We start from the raw sequence: 23,544 nt of genomic DNA on the forward strand, positions 1-23,544 counted from the left end.
CAGACCGTAAACCACGGGTTTGACAAAACATTTATTTTTACTGTTCTAATTACATTGGTAACCAGTTTATAATAGCAATAATGCACCTCAGGGGTTTGTGGTATATGGCCAATATACCACGGCAAAGGGCGTTGCGTGGTGCCCAAAAACATCCCTAAGCCGTAGGATATTGGCCATAATCCACACCCCCCTCGTGTCGTATTGCTTAAGTAAACCACGGGTATGACAAAACATGTATTTTTACTGCTCTAATTACGTTGGTAACCAGTTTCTAATAGCAATAAGGCCCAAGAGGGTGTGGTATATGGCCAATACATCACGGCTAGGGCTGTTCTTATGCAAGACGCAACGCAGAGTCGTATATATTGAAGCATGATATTCAGATTTGATATTATAGTACAACATCCATGAATATATACAAACAGTTTGGTCATATATAGCATTTATTTACACTTTTCTATTTACAGATCTTTGTTTCAAAATTCATTTGCTCTGTACACATACATAAAAATAAAAAAAAAGAATAATAATCACAATCCCTCTCCACTGTATGAGATTCACACTTTCAGATGTCTTAGTCAGAAGTCAGAAGGGAAAGAGGACCAGTCTTAGTTTGGTCAGAAACATTTTAACATCTCTGAAAAGAAACAGAACAAAAGAAAGAGTGAAATTCAACCCTAAAAAAAAAAGCTTTAGGAGGGAGACCAAACATGTTAGGTCATGCCCCATGAGATGCTGACTGCAAATGTCCAGTATGTGTGTCCGAGGGCTCCAGCCAGCGGACGGACACTTGGTCACCACAGTAACCATGATAACGAAGAGCTTGTGACTTTTACAGACGGTGTGTCTGTAAGGTTTGTTGGGAACATCAGACCAAGTTGAAACACATAAGGATACCAGAGAAGGCAGCTGCTAGACTTACTGATGTGATTCTGTGGACTCACATGGGTTGCGTCCCAAATGGCACCCTATTCCCTATACAGTGCACTACTTTCGACCAGAGCCCATAAAGTAGTGCGCTATATAGGAAATAGGGGGCCATTTTGGATGCAGTCACTGTCATGGCTTAGCAAACACAGGGAGTGAATGCATCAACTGAATAAACGTTCTCGTTTCATTTGCAGAGCTTAAATTAAGGTAAAATAAATATCTATGATGATCTGCTATCTCTACATTAGGCACAACTTAATAGGCTCATGTAAACAGTATAGAAAAAAGGTAGAGAGACTGATTTTTAAAGCTGATTCCAAATGATATATTTCGTACAAAAAAAGGGAAGAAAATGTACTTTTATCAAGTGTAGTTTTTTTCATTTCTAATCAATGAGAGAATAGGAAATTGGGCCTGGAGCTGACATGGAGCGCAAAAGCGTTACCGACATGATCAAAAGAAGCTGAGGAGGTTCAAATACTGAGAGTATTAAGCTGCCCCATCTATACATACACTCCCAACCCACATATCAACAACACACATCATCGAGGGGTTCATGCAACAATTATTGGTATTCAGTGTTACCTGACAGGATGTTCTTGATGATACAAGTTGTACATATTATTTCAACATCATATAGCAATCCTCTACACAAGGGGTATACAACTCTTAACCCACGTGGTGCAGAGCCTGCTGTCTTTCTGTTCTACCTGATAATTAATTGCACCCACCTGTTGTCCGAAGTCTAAATCAGTTCCCGATTAGAGGGGAACAATGAAAAACAGGTGTGGAACTGAGTTGAGTTTGAGGGCTCTACACCAAAATGGTGGTAGTTGCTACCTCAGGCAACCTTGCTAGTTGCTACCTCATGTTTGGTACATCAAATAAAAAACCTAAGCAGTCAAATTAAGGCAAATGGAGAGAGTTAATGTATCACACCCTAACACCCTCAGTCAGTAAGTGTTTATGAATAGACTGAATAACGAACACAGGGTACAATGACCCGTGTCAGCAATTTAGTTTATCTTTTCCAAAAATCTAACTATGGGCCCTATGACAAATTGTCATAGTCCAGGAGTTTTGCCTGACCACGCAGCCTGACCAGAAAAAAACTAAACTCACGGTCCCTATTTCTGTGTTTTGGGGAGTCATTTGTAACCCTTTACACTCGTGGAAATCGGACTATATGGATAGGGCTAAATTGAAATGTTTCTTACAGAAGAAATATGAAAAGCATATGCATGACCATGGTAGCAATTGAAAGGGAACCGTTAGGAGTTTATGGGAAAATGATTAGACTTGATTTTATGTGCGTTCTACATTTACTGTACTTTAACAGCATTTGTTGGTAACAAATTCAAAAAATACTCTGGATTTTTTCAGTAACATGATAAGAACATTCCTGGACAATGTGGGGTAGGTGCAACATAAGACAAAACGATTACAAGGGTTTGAGTGAGAGGACTAACTGGTGTCTCCTTGTGGCCACATACCTCTCCAGTGTCCACAGTTCCTAGGTAATTTCAAAGCATTATGTCTTCATCTATAATGTGCCTTTATGAGCTCTCCTAGCTGTGCCGTTAAGGAACTAGCGCAAATACACTTGTAGTTGTTTTGTTTTGAACACAACCCTGCATTCCCGTCATCACACAATTACTGTTGTTGTTTACGCAATCCAAAAACGGTCCATTATAAATCGCAATCTGAGTCAGGTGGGCATCATTTGAAAGCTTGTTCTATTGCCAAAACGACTAGCAAAGTTATAAAATGCGATATTACTTGCTTTCACAATGCAATTCAGGGAAACAGATGATAATCTTGGTGCGCAAAGAAAGGAGTCTTGAGTGCATTCAAGTGTGTCTGCCGTGGCAAATTCTCTTCACAATAGACAAACATAGGCTCATTCTGTTCAGAACAACGCAGTGTATGACACCATGCCATCTTGTAACTGTATATCAAACATAGTGATCATGAACATTGACACTATATATGACATGAGTTTTATGATATGGAAATGTGAAGTGCATATTTGAACTCATGGGTGTTTGTCTTGCTTGCATGACAAAACTGTATTTATTATAATCCTCAATGCCTCATCTTTCAAAGATGCACAGCAATGTTTTGTTTTACCCGGTAAATTGACTGAAAACACATTCTCATTCACAACAAGGTCACACGAGGTGCTCAAGTTCAGAACGGCTGTCAGTCAAAACCCCATCCAGCGCTGTGAAGCGCAGAGCCAGAGCTCTGACATGTATAGCACGTTACTGTACAGCCACTGCGTTCCAATGTAGTTGTTTACTAGTGCCCAAATCTGCCATTATCAACCAGTTACGAGTGTAAAGGGCTACGGCCTGGAGTTTTTTTTTTTTCAGACCATGTGACCTAACTAGGAAATCTCCTGGCCTAAAAGGTGACTGCTCACCACTGCATGGTGCTGTGCCAACGTGTCTAACTAATAGACTGATCGAGTTAGGTAGTGAGTCCTAGGTTCAGAGACGATCGTACGTCAGGCAGAGTCACGCGACACTCGTCCCTCCCTCAGCCAACCGACAAATATCACAAATATCTGACATAATACGATAGAGTTCAGAGAGTGTTGTTAGACGTTATATTATTAGACCCAGCCCTGCGGACCATGTCAGAGTCAGAATGAAACCACCCATAATAATACATACTTTCTGATCTCCCTATTAGCTAATTATTGCCTTTTATGTGAATGTGTTTCTGTTTTGAACTAAAAACCCACTTGTCTCTGGGGGATTGACCGCTTGTCTTGAACTGAAAGCATGGAGCGTGGAGATGAGAGAAGAGCTCGATGCCAGCTCGGGATGACTAGAATGATGACGTGTGTGTCCTCAGTTTCCTTAGGAATTAAAAGTGACAGATATCAACCTAGTACAGAAGGTCTCGCTCTCTACCCCCCCACACTGGGTTAGTTCAGGCCTACAATTTATTCATTAGGTCTCGGGACATGTTGAGGCTGCTGTGGCCAGTCAGGGACAAACAGTACAATACAGGACAGTCTAGAACAGTCATCCATGGGTCTGCAGCAAGATCTCCATTATCATACTGACTGGAGGTCTTTCTTGTTTGGCTGGGGTCTACTTCGATGGGACAGGCATTGATGTTGTTGCAGTGTTGCACAAATGTAATTTCATTGTTAAGAACAAAGAGAAGAGGAGTTAAGAAGAACAGTCGGTTGGAACGGTACACACATACCAAGAAGCACTGGTTGGATGCTTCCCAAATGGCACCCTATTCGCTACATAGTGCACTACTTGGGGCTCTGGTCAAAAGTAATGCACTTTGTAGAGAATAGGGTGGCATTTGGGACCTAAATGTTATTTTTGTTTTAATCTACTAGTAGCAATGGTCGTGGACTGCCGAGGGACAAGAAAGTCGAGGAGGGGGTCCATCCGTCCTCCAGGGGGCCTCTGTCAGGGGTTCAGTAGCTAACTGTCAGGGGCCACATGGGCCACACTCATCTCTTGTAGTGGTTGGGGGCGTCAGCGAAGGCAAACTTCAGCCTGTAGGCCTCGGCCAGGAGCACGCTGACCTCCTCGTTGCCCCAGTGCATGGTGGGTAGGTTCTGCAGCAGGATCATCAGACCCTGTGGGGCAGAGAGAGAGAGAGAGGAACAGAGAGAGGGGAGTGCAGTGAGACACAGAGAATAAGTGATATGGCCACAGAGAGAGATCGAGAGGAAGAGACAGAAAGATAGCGAGGACCAAGTGAGAGAGAAGGGCACACCACTCTGTGAACATTACAGTGTGTGAATGTGAAGGTGTCGCCAGGGGCAACAGTATTGAAAGCATCAGCTCAGAGGAGCAAGAGGAACACACTTTTAATCAGCGAGTAATTCTAATTAACAATCTGCTGTGTGTCATTTCATTCTGAACAGAACCAATATGTTTTTCATTCTGTTCCACTGTTCCGACCAGCACAATAAAATTCTGAACCGGTTTGAACCAGAATAAAAAAGTACTGGTTTATATAGTTCCTTTTTTAACTTGTGAAATCAACAGTTTTTACATTTAGCTCATTAAATTACTCCACCAATCAGTGCAGATAGAGCAGCTTTCTATGAACCAGGCAAGCTAGCTGTTTGTATGCTTGATAGACAAGTGTAGGGAGCGAGATGCTACGGGGTGGAGAGAGCGCAAGAGATAGGGCTGGACATGGAGGAGGCTTGGCTTAAAGCGCCGGGCATCATGATAAGACATGCATTACAATGTGTTTAGGATTTCAGTAGGCCTATCATTACTTCACTGAATCTAATAATTGTATCCTAACAAGGACGAACGTCGGAAAGTTGGCTCAACGCCGGGGCTAGCTCAACTCTTTGGACCAGAGCTAGCTAACAACCTTGTGTGCGCAAGCGGCACCAGAATTCAAATCACATCTTACCTTAGTTGTTGTAAATAAATCCAATGTGAAACGGGATAATTATAGTATCCTTAAATAGCCTAGAAAACTAAATGGCAGGCAGACACAGGAAAGAGAGGCTTCTGAGTGACAGAGTGAGTGCTTTGCATATGTGCCTTGATGGCGTTTTTTTTTGTGGGACTGAAAAAAAATGCTTGAAATGTAAAATAATGTTATTAACCGGTTCCCATGAATTGGATATGAAGCGCAAAAATGCTAATATAAGTACCACCGACTTACATTGGATTTGTGCCATTAACGCTAAAATGTTAGCATTTGAAACAGTGGCCAGGTAAACAAAACCAAAGCATGGGTTGCTGTCATACCTGCTCCATAGACTGATTACAGTTAGAAAACAACATGTATTTGTAATTTAGGTGAACTATCCCTTTAACAATGGAGAGGTATTCTTTAAAAAAGTATTACCTAATAGCAGAACAGTGTTATCTATTGGTCAGAACCTGGTATTATCAGGATATTTTCCTTGCCCAAAAAACGATACCAATAAATTACATTACATTTTTTTGCGGCCTTTTAAGCATTCTAGTACAGTTAAATAGTTAACACACACACATGGACGTAGCGGTCTAAGGCACTGCATCTCAGTGCAAGAGGCGTTACTACAGTCCCTGGTTGGAAATAAATTATTTTATTTAACGCAATTCCACCCTTCTGCAAATAACAAATGTGTTTCTGTTCCAGGGTTTTATTTCTGTATCAAAAAGGGGTCTAGATGGTAGGCGTGGTAGGGACGATTCCGCAGGTGAAGAAGCTGGGCTGGCGTGATTACACGTGGTCCGCGATTGTGAGGCCGGTTGAACGTACTGCCAAATTCTCTAAAACAACGTTGGAGGCAGCTTACGGTAGAGAAATCAACATTTAATTATCTGGCAACAGCTCTGGTGGACATTTCTGCAGTCAGCATGCCAATTGCACGCTCCCTCAAAACTTGAGACATCTGTGGCTTTGTGTTGTGTGACAAAACCACAAATTTTAGAGTGGCCTTTTATTGTCTCCAGCACAAGGTGCACCTGCGTAATGATCATGCTGTTTAATCAGCTTTTTGATATGCCACACCTGTCAGGTGGATGGATTATCTTGGAGAAATGCTCACTAACACGGATGTAAACAAATTTATGCACAGAATTTGAGAGAAATACGCTTTTTGTCCGTATGGAACATTTCTGGGATCTTTTATTTCAGCTCATGAAACATGGGACCAACACTTAACATGTTGCGTTTATATTTTTGTTCAGTATATAGATGGCCAAAAGTATGTGGACCCCTTCAAATTAGTGGATTCGGCTATTTCAGCCACACTCGTTGCTGACAGGTGTATAAAATCGAGCACACAGCCATGCAATCTCCATAGACAAACATTGGCAGTAGAATGGCCCGTACCGTAGAGCTCAGTGACTTTCAACGTGGCACCTTTCCAACAAGTCAGTTCGTCAAATTTCTGCCCTGCTACAGTTGCCCCGGTCAACTGTAAGTGCTGTTATTGTGAAGTGGAAACATCTAGGAGCACCAAAGGCTCAGCCGCGAAGTGCTCACAGAATGGGATCGCCGAGTGCTGAAGCGCACATTGTGTAAAAATCGTCTGTCCTCAGTTGCAACACTCACTACCGTGTTCCAAACTGCCTCTGGCAGCAACATCAGCTCAAGAACTGTTAGTCAGCAGTTTAATGAAATGGGTTTCCATGGCCGAGTAGCCGCACACAAGCCTAAGACCACCATGTGCAACGCCAAGCATTGGCTGGAGTGGTGTAAAGATCTCAGGCATTGGACTCTGTAAAGTTTGGTCTGGGACTGTTTTTCATGGTTTGGGCTAGGCCACTTAGTTCCAGTGAAGTGAAATCTTAACGCTACAGCATATAATGACATTCTAGACGATTCTGTGGAAGGAAGGCCTTTCCTGTTTCAGCATGACAATGACCCCATGCACAAAGCAAGGTCCATACAGAAATGGTGTGTCAAGATTGGAGTGGAAGAACTTGACTGGCCTGCACAAAGCCCTGACCTCAACCCAATCGAACACCTTTGGGATGAATTGGAATGCCGACAGCGAGCCAGGCCTAATGCCCAACCTCACTAATGCTTGTGGCTGAATGGAAGCAAGTTCCCGCAGCAATGTTCCAACATCTAGTGGAAAACCTTCCCAGAAGAGTGGTGGCTGTTACAGCAGCAAAAGGGGGACCAACTCCATATTAATGCCTATGATTTTGGAATGAGATGTTCGACGAGCAGGTGTCCACATACTTTTGTAGTGTATGTGGGAGCATTTGAATGTACAAGGACATGTTGTTTGTTGACTAGTTTAGTCAGAGGCACAGTGTTAATTTAATTGTCATACATCCTAGAATCGCAAATGCGAGAAATTTGGATATTGAGGTTGGGCACAGTGTAAAGTGCTGCATATAATGGTACATAATAGAGTATATGGACTTCCAGAGGACCAGAGAATATTCTATAGGACAACTCATTGGTATTCAGTGTCCTACCTAATGTGTAGAATAAGCCAGTAGTCATAACCACCTCCCTGGTGACTGGCTGGTGAGAGTCCTTCATTAAGGACTTAAACATTCTAATGACCAGCTGTTGGCTATCATTTATATTCCGCTAATGAGCTTAATAGACCTTAATTACACACATCTCACAAGCTGCTGCAGAAATCACTTTACTAACACAGGTAGGGGTACAATGTCTGTGTGTCTAAATATTTCAAGTCACATTCAAAACAGCATCAAAAGAGGCCCCTCAGAAGACTCAAAAACATCTGAACAATTAACAGCCTCTCTACAGAAGCAAGGCCAGCGGCAGAAATACACAACGTTTAGAAAATGACGGGTCCATGTGTTAAAGCATCCTTTCAGGAAGTACAAGGCCTTTCAAGCCGACCACTTACGCAAAGTACAGTTCTATGGATTCAAGAACCTGCACAAAGGTAATCCAAAGACCCATTGATTCAATTGTCCCACGACGAAATGCTCTCCTCACACTGAATAGGACATTCCTGGATGGTGCTCAGATCGTATTAAGTTTAATGAAAAGCCCGGTGCTTCTCAAAAGGACTCTGCTGTCTTTTCTCCCCACAGAGTTAACGAGAGATCAAAGCGGATAGATGGATAGAGGGTGGACTGTGTGTGTGTGTGCTTAGCGTATGTCTGTGCATGTGTGTGTGTGTGACAGTGCTCCTGGGGATCATAATGGACTAAGACATTAAGCAAGATTTTAGCTTTGGTTTAACCGAGATTAAGGCACAAGCAGACGCACAGTCACAGACGCAAAGCCAAGTCACAGACCCAGAGTAAACGTCACAGGACCAGTAGAAGTAAATTCACAACCCCGTCTCTCCAAGTTGTCCTTATGTCCCGGTCTCTCTTCCCCAAATCACCTCCTAAGATAGCTCCTCAGCCAAATCTATCTCCGCTGCTCTCACCGCTTTCTGTTTGGCTCTTATTTATGTAAGACAATAATGACAATTATTTATTTAGCCTCTCTGAAATCACTGAAATGAGGAGGCGGCTATGGTTATTGAGTCCTGTCCGTATCGCAGGCGGCACATAGCGAAGCAGGAGCCAGAAAGAAGCAGTTTAATTATTTAGCTGAGCTTTTGGCTCACTGTGGTGGGTCCGGGCCAAGCCAGACACGCAGCCACGCACACTGATAAACTGCAGGGCCAAAGACAGGTCTGGCAGCAAGGCAGAGCGCCGCACCACAGGCCGCTGTCGTGGGGAGTGATAACTGCTTTTAGGAGATTTGTGAGTACGGATGAAAAAACAACAATCGACTGAGCCCCTCGTCAGCATCAGAGCAGTGAGGCACCCCGGAGTGGTGTTTATTGATCACCGATGGAGAATGCAGGGGCAGTCACTATCAAACTGCAAAGAAGTCTCAACCCTTATACTATATATCACTGATGGAGAATGCAGGGGCAGTCACTATCATACTGCAAAGAAGTCAACACTTATACTGCACAGTTGAAGTCGGAAGTTTACATACACTTAGGTTGGAGTCATTAAAACTCGTTTTTCAACCACTCCACACATTTCTTGTTAACAAACTATAGTTTTGGCAAGTCGGATAGGACATCTACTGTGTGCATGACACAAGTCATTTTTCCAACAACTGTTTACAGACAATTCCAGTGGGTCAGAAGTTTACATACACTAAGTTGACTGTGCCTTTAAACAGCTTGGAAAATTCCAGAAAAGGATGTCATTGCTTTAGAAGCTTCTGATAGGCTAATTGACATCATTTGAGTAAATTGGAGGTGTACCTGTGGATGTATTTCAAGGCCTACCTTCATACTCAGTGCCTCTTTGCTTGACATCATGGGAAAATCAAAAGAAATCAGCCAAGACATCAGAAAAAATTTGTAGACCTCCACAAGTCTGGTTCATCCTTGGGAGCAATTTCAAAACGCCTGAAGGTACCACGTTCATCTGCACAAACAATAGTACGCAAGTATAAGTATATACAAAAGTATCTATATCACCTCCTATTGGGGCAGTAAGCAGACCCTGGGTCTCGACCCCGCCCTGTGCAACTGCGTCCTGGACTCTCTGAAAGGCCGCCCCCAGGTGGTGAGGGTAGGAAACAACATCTCCACCCCACTGATCCTCAACACTGGGGCCCCACAAGGGTGCGTTCTCAGCCCTCTCCTGTACTCCCTGTTCACTCATGACTGAATGGCCATGCACGCCTCCAACTCAATCATCAAGTTTGCAGATGACACTACAGTGGTAGGCTTGATTACCAACAACAACGAGACCGCCTACAGGGAGGAGGTGAGGGCCCTCGGAGTGTGGTGTCAGGAAAATAACCTCACACTCAATATCAACAAAACAAAGGAGATGATCGTGGACTTCAGGAAACAGCAGAGGGAGCACCCCCCTATCCACATCGACGGGACAGTAGTGGAGAAGGTGGAAAGTTTTAAGTTCCTCGGCGTACACATCACGAACAAACTGAAATGGTCCACCCACACAGACAGCGTTGTGAAGAAGGCGCAACAGCGCCCACTAACACATGGACACACAGGCACCAACGCACGGACACACAGGCACCAACACAGACACACAGGCACCAACACAGACACACAGGCACCAACACACGGCCACTCAGGCACCAACACACGGCCACTCAGGCACCAACACACGGACACACACACTAACCACCACAGACGGGTGATTGATAGCGCACAACTTTACAAACAGCACTATTTATCAGGAGGTCCTGGGTTTTATGGATAATATACACAATGGGCCACACACGTTAGCAGGAGAGCGAGAGAACGAGAGAGAAGCAGGGAGAGAAATAAAGGGAGAGAGAGAGACGCAGGGGGAGGGAGAGAGAGAACGATGCAGGGAGAGAGAGTGTATACAATTACATCCACAGAATTATCTCGTTTCCCCCCCCCCTCCCTTACTCCTTTCAGTAAATGCCTCTGTGTTGAGTGGAATCATACTGCCGATGCGAGAGACTCCATTAACAGAGTGTTTTAAAGCCAATTTACAGGGGAGGACCTGCCTCTAGCTCTCTCGCTCTCTTCCTTCCTTCCTCTCTAACTCCTTTTCTCTACATCTCCCTCCCTCCCTCCCTCCGTGTGAGTGAGTGAGTGAGCGAGCGAGCGAGCGTGCGTGCGTGCTACAACTACACCAAACCACTCGCGCTGTGATTCAACAAGCTACACTCAGTTTAAATGAGTTTCCACTCACAGCCAAAGTTTGGACAAAATTGCATGTTATTTTGATGAATGGTGGGGGCATTGTATTAATCAGGCAGAAGTTTACACCTTCTCATCTCTCAGTGTAGAGGTCTTAATAGACTCACAGCCATAACTCACAACAGCCAGCAGCTAAACGACAAGCATCCGACACGTTCCACACATCAATCTCTACTCCCAAAAGAAATGGAAATGATGCTCCTTTTTTTGGAGAATTTGTACACATACTAGGCCTATAACTCGACTGGCACTTGCCAGACTTTTAGAGATTGAAATGGGGGGGTGGTGAGTATTTTAAATTTCATTTCTTATAAAAAAGAATTGCCCTTGATTGAATGTAGGCTTTTGTATGTAAACAAATTCCCCAAATGTATTTTGTGAGTAGAGATTGATGTGTGGAGTGCATCGGATGCTTGTCATTTAGATACTGGCTGTTGTGAGTTAAGGCTGTGAGTCTTTTAAGACCTCTACACAGAGATGAGGAGGTGTAAACTTCTGCATGATTAAGATATATGTCTCTCCTGGTAGTTGTGATGGAACAGGTTGGGAGTGTGACTGCCTCATATGTTGCTGCCATCACAACCATATCGCATGGTGCTCGACAATATGATACAGAGATTGAAGTACCATAGCACTGGCTTTTCTATACCACCCGGAGAGAGTATACACTTAAAAAGATATACAGTTGAAGTCAGAAGTTTACAAACACCTTAGCCAAATACATTTAAACTCAGTATTTCACAATTCTTGACATTTAATCAGAGTAAAAATTCCCTGTCTTAGTTCAGTTAGGAACACCACTTTAGTTTAAGAATGTGAAATGTCAGAATAATAGTAGAGAGAATGATTTATTTCAGCTTTTATTTCTTTCATCACATTCCCAGTGGGTCAGAAGTTTACATACACTCAATTAGTATTTGGTAGCATTGCCTTTAAAATGTTTAACTTGGGTGAAACGTTTCATGTAGCCTTCCACAAGCTTCCCACAATAAGTTGGGTGAATTTTGGCCCATTCCTCCTGACAGAGCAGGAGTAACTGAGTCAGGTTTGTAGGCCTCCTTGCTCGCCCACGCTTTTTCAGTTCTGCCCACATATTTTCTATGGGAATGAGGTCAGGGCTTTGCGATGGCCACTCCATTACCTTGACTTTGTTGTCCTTAAGCCATTTTGCCACAACTTTGGAAGTATGCTTGGGGTCATTGTCCATTTGGAAGACCCATTTGCGACCAAACTTTAACTTCCTGACTCTGAAGTGCACCAGTCCTTCCTGCAGCAAAGCACCCCCAACAACATCATGCTGCCACCCCCGTGCTTCACGGTTGGGATGGTGTTCTTCAGCTTGCAAGCTTCCCCCCTTTTCCTCCAAACATAACGATGGTCATTATGGCCAAACAGTTCTATTTTTGTTTCATCAGACCAGAGGACATTTCTCCAAAAAGTACGATCTTTGTCCCCATGTGCAGTTGCAAACCGTAGTCTGGCTTTTTTATGGTGGTTTTGGAGCAGTGGCTTCTTCCTTGCTGAGCGGCCTTTCAGGTTATGTTGATACAGGACTCGTTTTACTGTGGATATAGATACTTTTTTACCCGTTTCCTCCAGCATCTTCACAAGGTCCTTTGCTGTTGTTCTGTGATTGATTTGCACTTTTCGCACCAAAGTACTTTCATCTCTAGGAGACAGAACGAGTCTCCTTCCTGAGCGGTACGACGGCTGTGTGGTCCCATGGTGTTTCTACTTGCGTACTATTGTTTGTACAGATGAATGTGGTACCTTCAGGCATTTGGAAATTGCTCCCAAGGATGAAACAGACTTGTGAAGGTCTACAATATTTTCTGAGGTCTTGGCTGTTTTTTGTTTTTTTCCCCATGATGTCAAGCAGAGGCACTGAGTTTGAAGGTAGGCCTTGAAATACATCCACAGGTACAACTCCAATTGACTCAAATGATGTCAATTAGCCTATCAGAAGCTTCTAAAGCCATGACATCATTTTCTGGAATTTTCCAAGCTGTTTAAAGCCACACTCAACTTAGTATATGTAAACTTCTGACCCACTGGAATTGTGATACAGTGAATTATAAGTGAAAAAATCTATCTTTTAAACAATTGTTGTAAAAATGACTTGTGTCATGCACAAAGTAGATGTCGTATCCAACTTGCCAAAACTATGGTTTGTTAACAAGACATTTGTGGAGTGGTTGAAAAACAAGTTTTAATGACTCCAACCTAAGTGTATGTAAACTTCCGACTTCAACTGTACACATTGAAATAGCTCTGGCATTTCTATACCATGGTTTCAGAGTACACTCAAAAGGTTATACAGAAATTGAAATAACAGTGGCATTTCTATACCACCCAGGGTATGTACACTCAATAGGATTTACAGAGATTAATATTGCTTTGATATGTCTATACCATCCAAACAGAGTAAACAGTTCCTTCAGAGAGTAGTCATAGCCTTTGACTTTTTCCACATTTTGTTGTGTTGTCAAAATTGATTAAATAGATTTTTCCCCCCACCCATCTACACACAATACCCCATAATGACAAAGTAATAAGATGTTTTTAGAATTGTTAGCAAATTTATTGAAAATTAAATACAGAAATATCTCATTTACATTAGTATTGTCACACTTGAGTCAATACATGTTAGAATCCCCTTTGGCAGCGATTACAGTTGTGTCTTTCTGGGTAAGTCTCTTTGCACACCGGGATTGTACAATACTTGCACATTATTTATTTTTTTAATTCTTCAAGCTTTGTCAAGTTGGTTGTTGATCATTGCTAGACAGCCATTTTCAAGTCTTGCCATAGATTTTCAGGCCAATTTAAGTCAAAACTGTAACTAGGCCACTCCGGACCATTCAATGTTGTCTTGGTAAACAACTCCAGTGTAGATTTGGCCTTGTGTGTTAGGATATTGTCTTGCTAAATGGTACATTTTTCTCCCAGTGTCTGTTGGAAAGCAGACTGAACCAGCTTTTCCTCTAGGATTTTGCCTGTGCTTAGCTCTATTACATTTATTTTTAATCAGCAACAAAAAAATTCCATAGTCGTTGCTGATGACAAGCATACACATAACATGAAGAAGCCACCACCATGCTTGAAAATATGAAGAGTGGTACTCAGGGATGTGTTGGTCTGGATTTGCACCAAACATAACACAGACATAAATCATAAATCCTGAACTTATTTAGGCTTGCCATAACAAAGGGGTTGAATACTTATTGACTCAAGACATAGAGCTTTACATTTTTGATTAATTTGTAAAAATTTCTAAAAACATGATTCCACTTTGACATTATGGGTTTTTGTGTACACCAGTGACACAAAATCTCTATTTAATCATTTTTAAATTCAGGCTGTAACACAACAAAATGTGTAAAAAGGGGTGTGAATACTTTCTGAAGGCACTGTGTACACTCAAAAGTATAGGCCTACAGACATTGAAGTAGCACCGATATTGCTATAGTATAGAATTATACACTCAGTACACATAAAGTCTAACAATTTTCTCTCTCTCTGCTAAGAGTGTTTGTGTGTGTGTGCCCACGTCTGTCTCCCACAGTGACATTGTGATCTTTGATTTACACCAAACAAATAGCTTTGTGTGTACATCCCAGTCAGGCCGGAATTAACTTTCCAAATGATGTTCCCAGCATTTATTCAATACCAGATAGTAATGCAATCACAGAGAAATGGCATGGCGGCTGTATCGAAGCCATTGCTATTCATGCTACATGAAACATTTGGTCCTCAAATAAATTTGATGAATTCTAGGAAACAAACATAACAGGCTCTCCACTCTTCTGCCCACTTGACCTTTTGTCACTAGCTGACTGGTCCAAATGGAAAGGCACCATTGAGTATAATTTGATATGATAGCCTTGACATCATCTTTGTGAATGCTCGTAATTCTTTACAAAACATGATTGTGCACTTTATCCCTTGATACAGCTACAGGCCACAGTGTTGGACGGATCAAGAGTTCTAGCATGGCGCTACTGTGAGCCAGTTAGAGCCAAACTCTTAGTCAATGTTTTTGGAGTATCTAGGGGTATGGTGGTAATGTAGAATGGCAGTGAGTGCTTCAGCCTTCTGAAAACAGCACCTCAGGCACTCTGCAATTCTTCCAGAGCCCTGAACAACACATTGAGTGTGTGTGGGGGGGGGGAGAGAGAGAGCGTGAGAGCAAGAGCGAGAGACAGCGAGAGACAGCGAGAGACAGCGAGAGACAGCGAGAGACAGCGACAGCAAGAGAGAGAGAGACAGCGAGAGACAGCGAGAGAGAGAGACAGCGAGAGACAGCAAGAGAGAGACAGTAAGAGACAGCGAGAGACAGCGAGAGAGAGAGACAGCAAGAGACAGCGAGAGACAGCGAGAGAGAGAGACAGCGAGAGACAGTGAGAGAGACAGCGAGAGAGAGAGAGACAGCGAGAGAGAGAGAGACAGCGAGAGACAAGTGAGAGAGAGAGAAACAGACAGAGACAGAAAGAGAGAGAGAGAGTTGGTGTGTGTGTGAGTGTGATAGAGAGAGAGTTGGTGTCAAGTAAGTTATTGAGGCAGACAGAGCGGGATGCCAGTCCCAACCACCTGAGGTGGATCAGTAGAGAACATTTTCAGAGAAGGTTCTGCCTGCTAGTTTCCACTTAGTCATTTACCTGCTTAACCAATCAAACCCTTTTTCTTCTCATTTAATTACTTACAAAATGATTATTTTCTCACTGTTTTGTTGTTTTTCTGTCTCTATTGTTTCATTACACTGCCTATTAGGGGTCTAGGAGGGCATCAGACACTTCCCTGAAGTAAGTGTGATGCCTCCACTCACCTCAATTCAGTGTGTCGGTGAACCTACTCTCCCCAAGTAGAGCCCCACCAGCCATATAATTTGGGATGCTTTTAAGGCATACATTAGGGAATGATAATTTCATATTCTGAAAAAGTTCAATCTGAGTTAGAAATTAAAATGTAAGAAAAATAAATAAATCACTATCTTAGAAAAAGCCCATAGAAAATCTTTACAAGGTAAAGAAGAAAATATAATTTAACTTAAGCAGTAAAATGATCTTTTACTTTTGAAGAGAGCCAACAACTACAGGTTAAACTCAAATAAAGCATACTACAGTGGTTCTTCCTTTAAAAGTTATGAGCTTATGCCGCGACCGTTAGTGGTAGACGGTGGCATTCTGTCATTGCACCACACTATCACAAGGGGGAGTAGGAACGCTGCTCTTTCGGTAGTCTAACTTTTTAGCGATAGGGGGCAGCATTTTCACTTTGGATGAATAGCGTGCCCAGAGTGAACTGCCTCCTACTCTGTCCCAGATGCTAATATATGCATAGTATTATTACTATTGGATATAAAACACTCTGAAGTTTCTAAAACTGAGAAAAAATCCAAACAGGAAGTGAGAATTCTGAGGCTGATCGATTTTCAACTCATTTCCTATTGAAATCCCAGTGGGATATGGATCTGTTTGCACTTCCTACGCCTTCCACTAGATGTCAACAGTCTGTAGAACGTTGAATGAAGCTTCTACTGTGATGTTGAGCCGGATGGGAGCTGTTTGAGTCAGTGGTCTGGCAGAGTGCCAGGTCCTGGTCACGCGCATTCCACATGATATCGACTTGCGTTCCATTACTTCTATAGACACAAAGGAATTCTCCGGTTGGAATGTTATTGAATATTTATGATAACAACATCCTAAAGATTGATTCTATACTTAGTTTGACAAGTTTATTCGACCTGTATTATAACTTTTTGAAGTTTTTGTCCGACGTTCGCCTGGACCTGCACGAGCGTTTTGGATATGCGTACTAAACGTGCTAACAAAAGTAGCTACTTGGACATAAATAATGGACATTATCGAACAAAACAACAATTTAATGTGGAACTAGGATTCCTGGGAGTGCATTCTGATGAAGATCATCAAAGGTAAGGGAATATTTATCATGTAATTTCGTATTTCTGTTGACTCCAACATGGCGGAGAAATGTTGTTTCTATCTGAGTGCCGTCTCAGATTATTGCATGGTGTGCTTTTTCCGTAAAGTTTTTTTTAAATCTGACACAGCGGTTGCATTAAGAACAAGTGTATCTTTAATTCTATGTAAAACATGTATCTTTCATCAAAGTTTATGATGAGTATTTCTGTTATTTGATGTGGCTCTCTGCAATTTCTCCGGATATTTGAGGCATTTCTGAACATGGCGCCAATGTAAACTGAGATTTTTGGATATAAATATGCACATTATCGAACAAAACATACATGTATTGTGTAACATGATGTCCTATGAGTGTCATCTGATGAAGATCATCAAAGATTAGTGATTAATTTAATCTCTATTTCTGCTTTTTGTGACTCCTATCTTTGGCTGGGAAAATGGCTGTGTGTTTTTTGGACTTGGCGGTGATCTAACATAATCATATGTTGTGTTTTCACTGTAAAGCATTTTTTAAATCGGACAGGATGGGTAGATTAACAAGATGTTTATCTTTCATTTCCTGTATTGGACTTGTTAATGTGTGAAAGTTACATATTTCCCAAAAATATTTTTGAATTTCCCGCGCTGCCTTTTCAGCGGAATGTTGTCAGGGGTTCCGCTAGCGGAACGTGTGTCCTAGAAAGGCTAAACTGTGGCACAAATTGACTTTTCATAAATTAATGGAGGCATTTTCAGTCTGAGAGTCTTTCTTCTCTGGCACAAGAGTCCTGCATCAGGCAACAACAACAAAAAACTGTCGGTGGTCCTGGAGTTAACAGAGAACTTGGGTAAATGCAATGGGGGAATTACACTTGACATGTTGCCTGAAGATTTTCGAAAATTAGGCACGGTGGGCTTTTGGTTTCTCTTCCTCTAAAAACAGAAATAAATTATTCTAAAAAACAAATTGGCTTTATTTACAAATTAGTAAGAATGTCTCACCCCATGTTCAAGAATGGCATTTTTCCCCATAATTCAGATTACAACCGCTCACTTTCGGTTATTTGAAAACGAAATCTCCAAAACAAGCAAATAAACCTGGTTTTTAAACAAGCAAATAAACCTGGTAAACACAGCCCTCACAAAACGAACGAATACACGCCAAACTAGTTATAAGATACACAAAACATTGCAGAAAGCCTATACAACTAAACTATTGGAACCGAGACCTAAAAATAACTGATATTGGCACATAAGTGTGTTGGAGTGTTGGAACACAACAAACTAAATGACAGTTAACAAAAATGTACGCTTAATCCAGTATAAACTAATGTACAGAATTGTTTATACAAGAGACAAAAATCACAAATTTTACAGCACAACGGCAGAGTCATCTCTAAAACTAACAGTGCTATAAACTCCAAAAGTTATGGGCGGAGTTAGAGAGTTGGCTGTTTTACAATATCAATTCATTACAATATCAATTTTAAGACATGGCATATGAATGTTCGGTGAGATACCCAATGGGTTGGACTGACTGTACTTTTGTCATCAATCATTTTTTTAAACTTTTGCTAAAAAACTGGAAATCAAGAGAGTGGATAAATCAAATGCATTATTATCTAAATACTAAAAAAATGTGGGCTACAGAGAGAGGCAGAATCGTGCAGTTCGAAGCTATATGGCATGAAGTATTGCAAACACTGGTGACGTCCATGGGATGAGAAATAAGAAAGTGTTACTGTGAGACGGGCAGGATGGGTGAGGCTACAGTGTGAACATGTGGGTCTGAGCAAGTGTGAGGTCATTAATATTTGTTGAAATTTGTGTATGTAAATGTTGAGTTGTCTATTGTTTTTGTATTGTCACCCTGATGGCTAAAGAAAATGTTAATGGCAACTGCAGTCTAATATTAAGGGAATGAATGATACTGTGTGAGTGAGGCATGTATTATATAATGTGATATTGTAAGTGTGAGTTAACATGCAAGTTATTACATGGCCATTCATCCTCTCTTTTTAATTAAAGCCTGCACTCATGTATGATGTCGATAATAAGAGTGCATAACTTCCAAGTTTTCTGCTTCACACATTTGATTGGCTGCTGGAGCTGCAGGGGCCATCTCGTGCATGTGTGTGTGTGTATGTGTGTATGTGCCATTGCTCGATGACTGTAAGTGTGTATCAGGGTAAGTGCTCCAGGGCTGTGGTGTAGAACTGTGAACAGATACAGATTACCGAAACCCTGGAACAACCATGCAACAACCCCTGCACGACATCGTCTCAACACCAAGCCCTCACCATTATAGTTTAAACTCAATTTAAATCAAATCAGACAGTGGAAGATTGATTACACCTGTTTCTATTTTCTTCCTCCCTCATCCCATCTATCCACATTTAAACGTGTTACACTGGTTTCAGACCCCAAGGGGGATTGGTCACAAAGATCACAGGTGTCTTTCACAAGAGAGTAAGAGACAGACACACAGAGATAGAGAGGGTGACAGAGGCAGTGTGTGAGGCCTAAGACTCTGTTCTGTACAGGGCTAATCTGGGAGGAAAGGTGTGTGGGAGGTGTCAGGTGAGCCAGCCCCTGGTTTATGGCAGGACAAAGACATCTGTATCTGACAAGTAATGGACAGCAAAGACAGCAGCTACCGCTAGATTGCTTGTAGACTGCTGACTTTAGACTGGCTAATGATGCTCTAAGGAATCTGTATGAGCATAGGAACTGCTGTTTAAGTAATGCCTGTATATAAGCCGTATAAGCACAGGTATTATCCTGCAATAAAGATAATTTCGCCCCAGTGCCTTTGTTATCATTTTTGTTTTGTTGATTCAACGGAGAAGAGGAGCATCCGGCAGCATGGTCAAAATACTGCGGCACATATTCTGCTGTTCTATCGCGCGTGCGATGATGTCAGAGGTAAAAAACAAACAAAAAAACAAACAGTGTCCATTGATTGCAGGAACTTCTTTGTTGTTGTAATATCCCAAACGGACATGTCAGTTTCTCCAATTAAGGATTCTAGCTTTAAGGTAATGTCCAGGATGCATTACAAGATGGTGGGCCCAGATTCTGTCCTGATTTGTAGACAAGATATATCATCACATAATTTTCCGTGAAGCCAGAGGCCAGGGGAAATGTAATCGCTAATCAGAGACTGGAAGGAAAAACAATCTCTGGATGAATGGATGAATCCCAAATGGCACCTTATTCCCTACATAGGGAACATAGTCAACTCTGTTGACCAGAGTCCTGTTCAAAAACAGTAAAGGGAATAGGGTACCATTTTGGGCTGCAGCCTTTGTGTCTGTTTCATTAGCCTGAGAAAAGGCTTCCCATTATGTGATAAACAAATAGATAATGAGGGCTCATTTGCTGCATATTGGCCTCAGTACATGCCAGCGGGCTCTGACATCTGTGGCCTGTGGTGGCTCACTGCAGGGGGGCCAGGAGGGGATAGTGGCGAGAGGGGTAGAGGAGAGAAAGAGGAGAGAGGAGAGCAGATGGCAGACACAGTGGAGAGGAGTGGTGAACTCTTCAACTCTCTGTCAACACACACGACAAGAAAACTCTGTGTCTGCACATGCATGTGCGCACAGCCACACACAAACCAGATGCACTTTGTGTCACAAGCAGTGCTCTTGAGAGCTATTTGAATATACTCAGTGATTAGAGTGGCTGACCAGAACAAGGTCTGTGAACCACAGGAAGCTGTCATTATCTCCCCCAGGCTAACAGGCTGACTACTCCTCTTGCGTCGCGTGCGCTGCAAAATACATTTTGACATACATGTTATTCAATTAGTGCACCCACGCTGCCCGCGTGCGCCAACGAGTGTCTGCGTTGCCAAGGGCTAAAATAGAAGTCCGTTCTATTTCTGATGCAGATCGCGCTGCAAGTCCTGCCTCTCCCATCTCCTCATTGGTTTATAGAAGCAGGTACCCACATGCCATCTCCTCATTGGTTATACCCACGTGGGTGACTGAAAGACGAAATAGGTCGGGGGTGGTAATGCACCTACTAATTTATGAAAGTTGCCAATCGCAACATGAAGTCAAGAGAAGAAAAAGCCTGGAAGGAGGAGAGATGACTAGAAATGAGTCGGGTGACTGTTTTATGTGTGGATTAATTGGCGGAGTAGAGGACCTTGTGCATTTCAGGTAAAATAAGAACTCAATGTTTATATCCCAGGACAAATTAGCTAGCAACAGCAAGCTAGCTAAATAGGACAAATTAGCTAGCAAGTGCAAGTGCTAGCTAAATTGCCATAAATGTTTCATGCTTTTCGACCTGTCCCCAAATTAATATAATTGGTTCAGAGCTTGTTTTGATATTTTAACCTGCGTGTCGTGATCGCGTTTGGTGTGGGGGGACAAAATACATTTATGCACGATGGTGCACGCCGGTTTGGGTTCCGTGTAATGCCAAGCTAACAGCCTTGCCAAGCTAACAGCCTAACAGAGCCATGGCATCACTATGCACTGCACTCATTACTTAACTCCTCTATGGGTCATTCAGTTTACTGGAGGTGGAGGAGGGATGCAATAACCCTTTAGACTCTGAGTCAATTCAATGTTCTATCCTGCATTGAGTTGAATTGCATTGGAATGACCCCCCAATCCAACCCCACAACAAGGAAGCAGTGAATAATGGATTACTGAAGCCTGTTTTTTTTATTTTTATAAATCAGTCATTATGTCAATGACTTGCTAAACCCTACCAGGGGGGCCTAGTGTTCACTCCATCAATACTGAGCCTTGCTGTAGTCCAGTGAGGAGAGAGGAAGAGTGTATGTCTCAAATGGTACCCCGTTCCCTTTATAGTGCACTACTTTTGACGAGGGCCCATAGGGCTCTGGTCAAAAGTACGGCACTATATTGGGGAAAGAGAACCATTTGAGACTCAGTCAGAAAATGCGGGCAAGAGTAGTCTGGAGCTACCAGAAGAGTACAGTAGTGTGAGAGGAAAGCAGAATAGTGTGAGTTAGTGTGGTCTGTACTGTCACTGGATGGTAATCACAAGACCCAGACGAAAGGTCACTGCTGAGAGAGACAGACTGGGTGTGGGAGTAATGGAGCAGACTGAGGCCTGGCCAACCTGTGGAGATGGTGCCAAGGCCTGGAGCTGGGCTGGGGTCAGGTTGGGTGGGTGGGCTGCTGGTGGGGACCAGCCCCACTGTGGGGTGGATTTCCTGGGGCTATCAACTAGAGTCTGAGGTCGGTTTGATGGAGGCTAAGGTCAAAGCCAAAGCCACTTAATAGGGACAAAGCCAAAGACTAGGGTGGGTTAGCTAGCTTGGAGCCAAAGACCCAGTCTTGGATGTGAGTTTGAAGGGAAGAAGCCCAGAGGTAGGATTGTTTTTCGGGGGATCAAAGCCCTATTACTGGGGTGGGTTTGCTTGAGGCAGGTTGGCCTGAACAGCAGGCCTCGGCCTAGGATGATGGAAGGAGGTAAGGTCTGGTCTCTGGTCCTCCCCTGCCTGCCTGCTAAATAATGGACCTGAGATTGGGAGGGGAGCTCTGGTCTAATGTCAAGTTCTGGTCCTCCGCTGCCTGGCTTCCTAATTAGGTCAAACTTATTACCAGCCTTTCTGCCAAGAATAGGCCTGGCCTACAAGACATCAGTGGTCAGTACAGAGGAGGGGACTGGCTAGCTAGGGCTGCAGATGGTCAAAGAACAGTCAGAGCAGGAGGCACAGAACACTGACAGGGAGAATGTCAGCCACACACACACACACAGACTCAAACACATACACACGGACTCGCGCACACACACACACACACACACACACACACACACACACACACACGCACACACGCGCACACGCGCACACACGCACACACGCACACAACTCATTTCAGTTCCCATAATCACACTTCTCTCTTTTCTCTGCCTATACCTCTCTTTTATGCCTCTCTCTCTGCAGGGTATCACACTTATCCCCAGAGGGAAATGCCAAACCTCCATCCCCTTCCAAGTAGAACCATACAGTACTATATGGAATTAAGTAAGAAGAAAAGTGAATATGGCCCTTAGGACTACAGTCAAAATTGTATAGATGTTCTCTTGAGGTTTCACAGTGGGTGTAAGGTAGGAGTGTAAATCAGTGGTGACTGTATATATACAGTGCATTCGGAAAGTATTCAGAACCCTTGACTTTTTCCACATTTTGTTACGTTACAGCCTTATTCTAAAAATGATTAAATAAATACAAATCCTCAGCAATCTACACACAATACCCCATAATGACAAAGCAAAAACATGTTGTACATTTTTGCAAATTTATTACAGATTAAAAACAGAAATACTTTATTTACATACGTTTTTAGAGCCTTTCTTATGAGACTCGAAACTGAGCTCAGGTACTGAGCTCATGTTTCCATTGATCAGCCTTGAGATGTTTCTACAACTTGATTGTAGAAACATCTCACCTGTGGTAAATTCAATGGATTGGACATGAATTGGAAAAGTACACACCTGTCTATATGTTACCACATTTGACAGTTCATGTCAGGGGAAAAACCAAGCCAT

General features: G+C 42.7%; 1 protein-coding gene across 2 annotated transcripts in view; it reads right to left on the reverse strand.

Annotated features, from left to right (window-relative positions):
* Positions 1-425: 425 nt before the first annotated feature.
* LOC120049843 (TBC1 domain family member 22B-like) overlaps positions 426-23,544 on the reverse strand; it is a 189,730-nt gene continuing 166,611 nt past the window's right edge. For both annotated transcript variants that reach the window (XM_038996298.1, XM_038996297.1), the window contains one exon: positions 426-4,543. In XM_038996298.1, the coding sequence (XP_038852226.1) occupies positions 4,415-4,543 (129 nt within the window). In that variant the 3' untranslated portion in view covers positions 426-4,414. The remainder of the gene's footprint in view (positions 4,544-23,544) is intronic.

This window comes from Salvelinus namaycush, chromosome 6 (assembly GCF_016432855.1).
Source record: "Salvelinus namaycush isolate Seneca chromosome 6, SaNama_1.0, whole genome shotgun sequence".
NCBI lineage: Eukaryota > Metazoa > Chordata > Actinopteri > Salmoniformes > Salmonidae > Salvelinus > Salvelinus namaycush.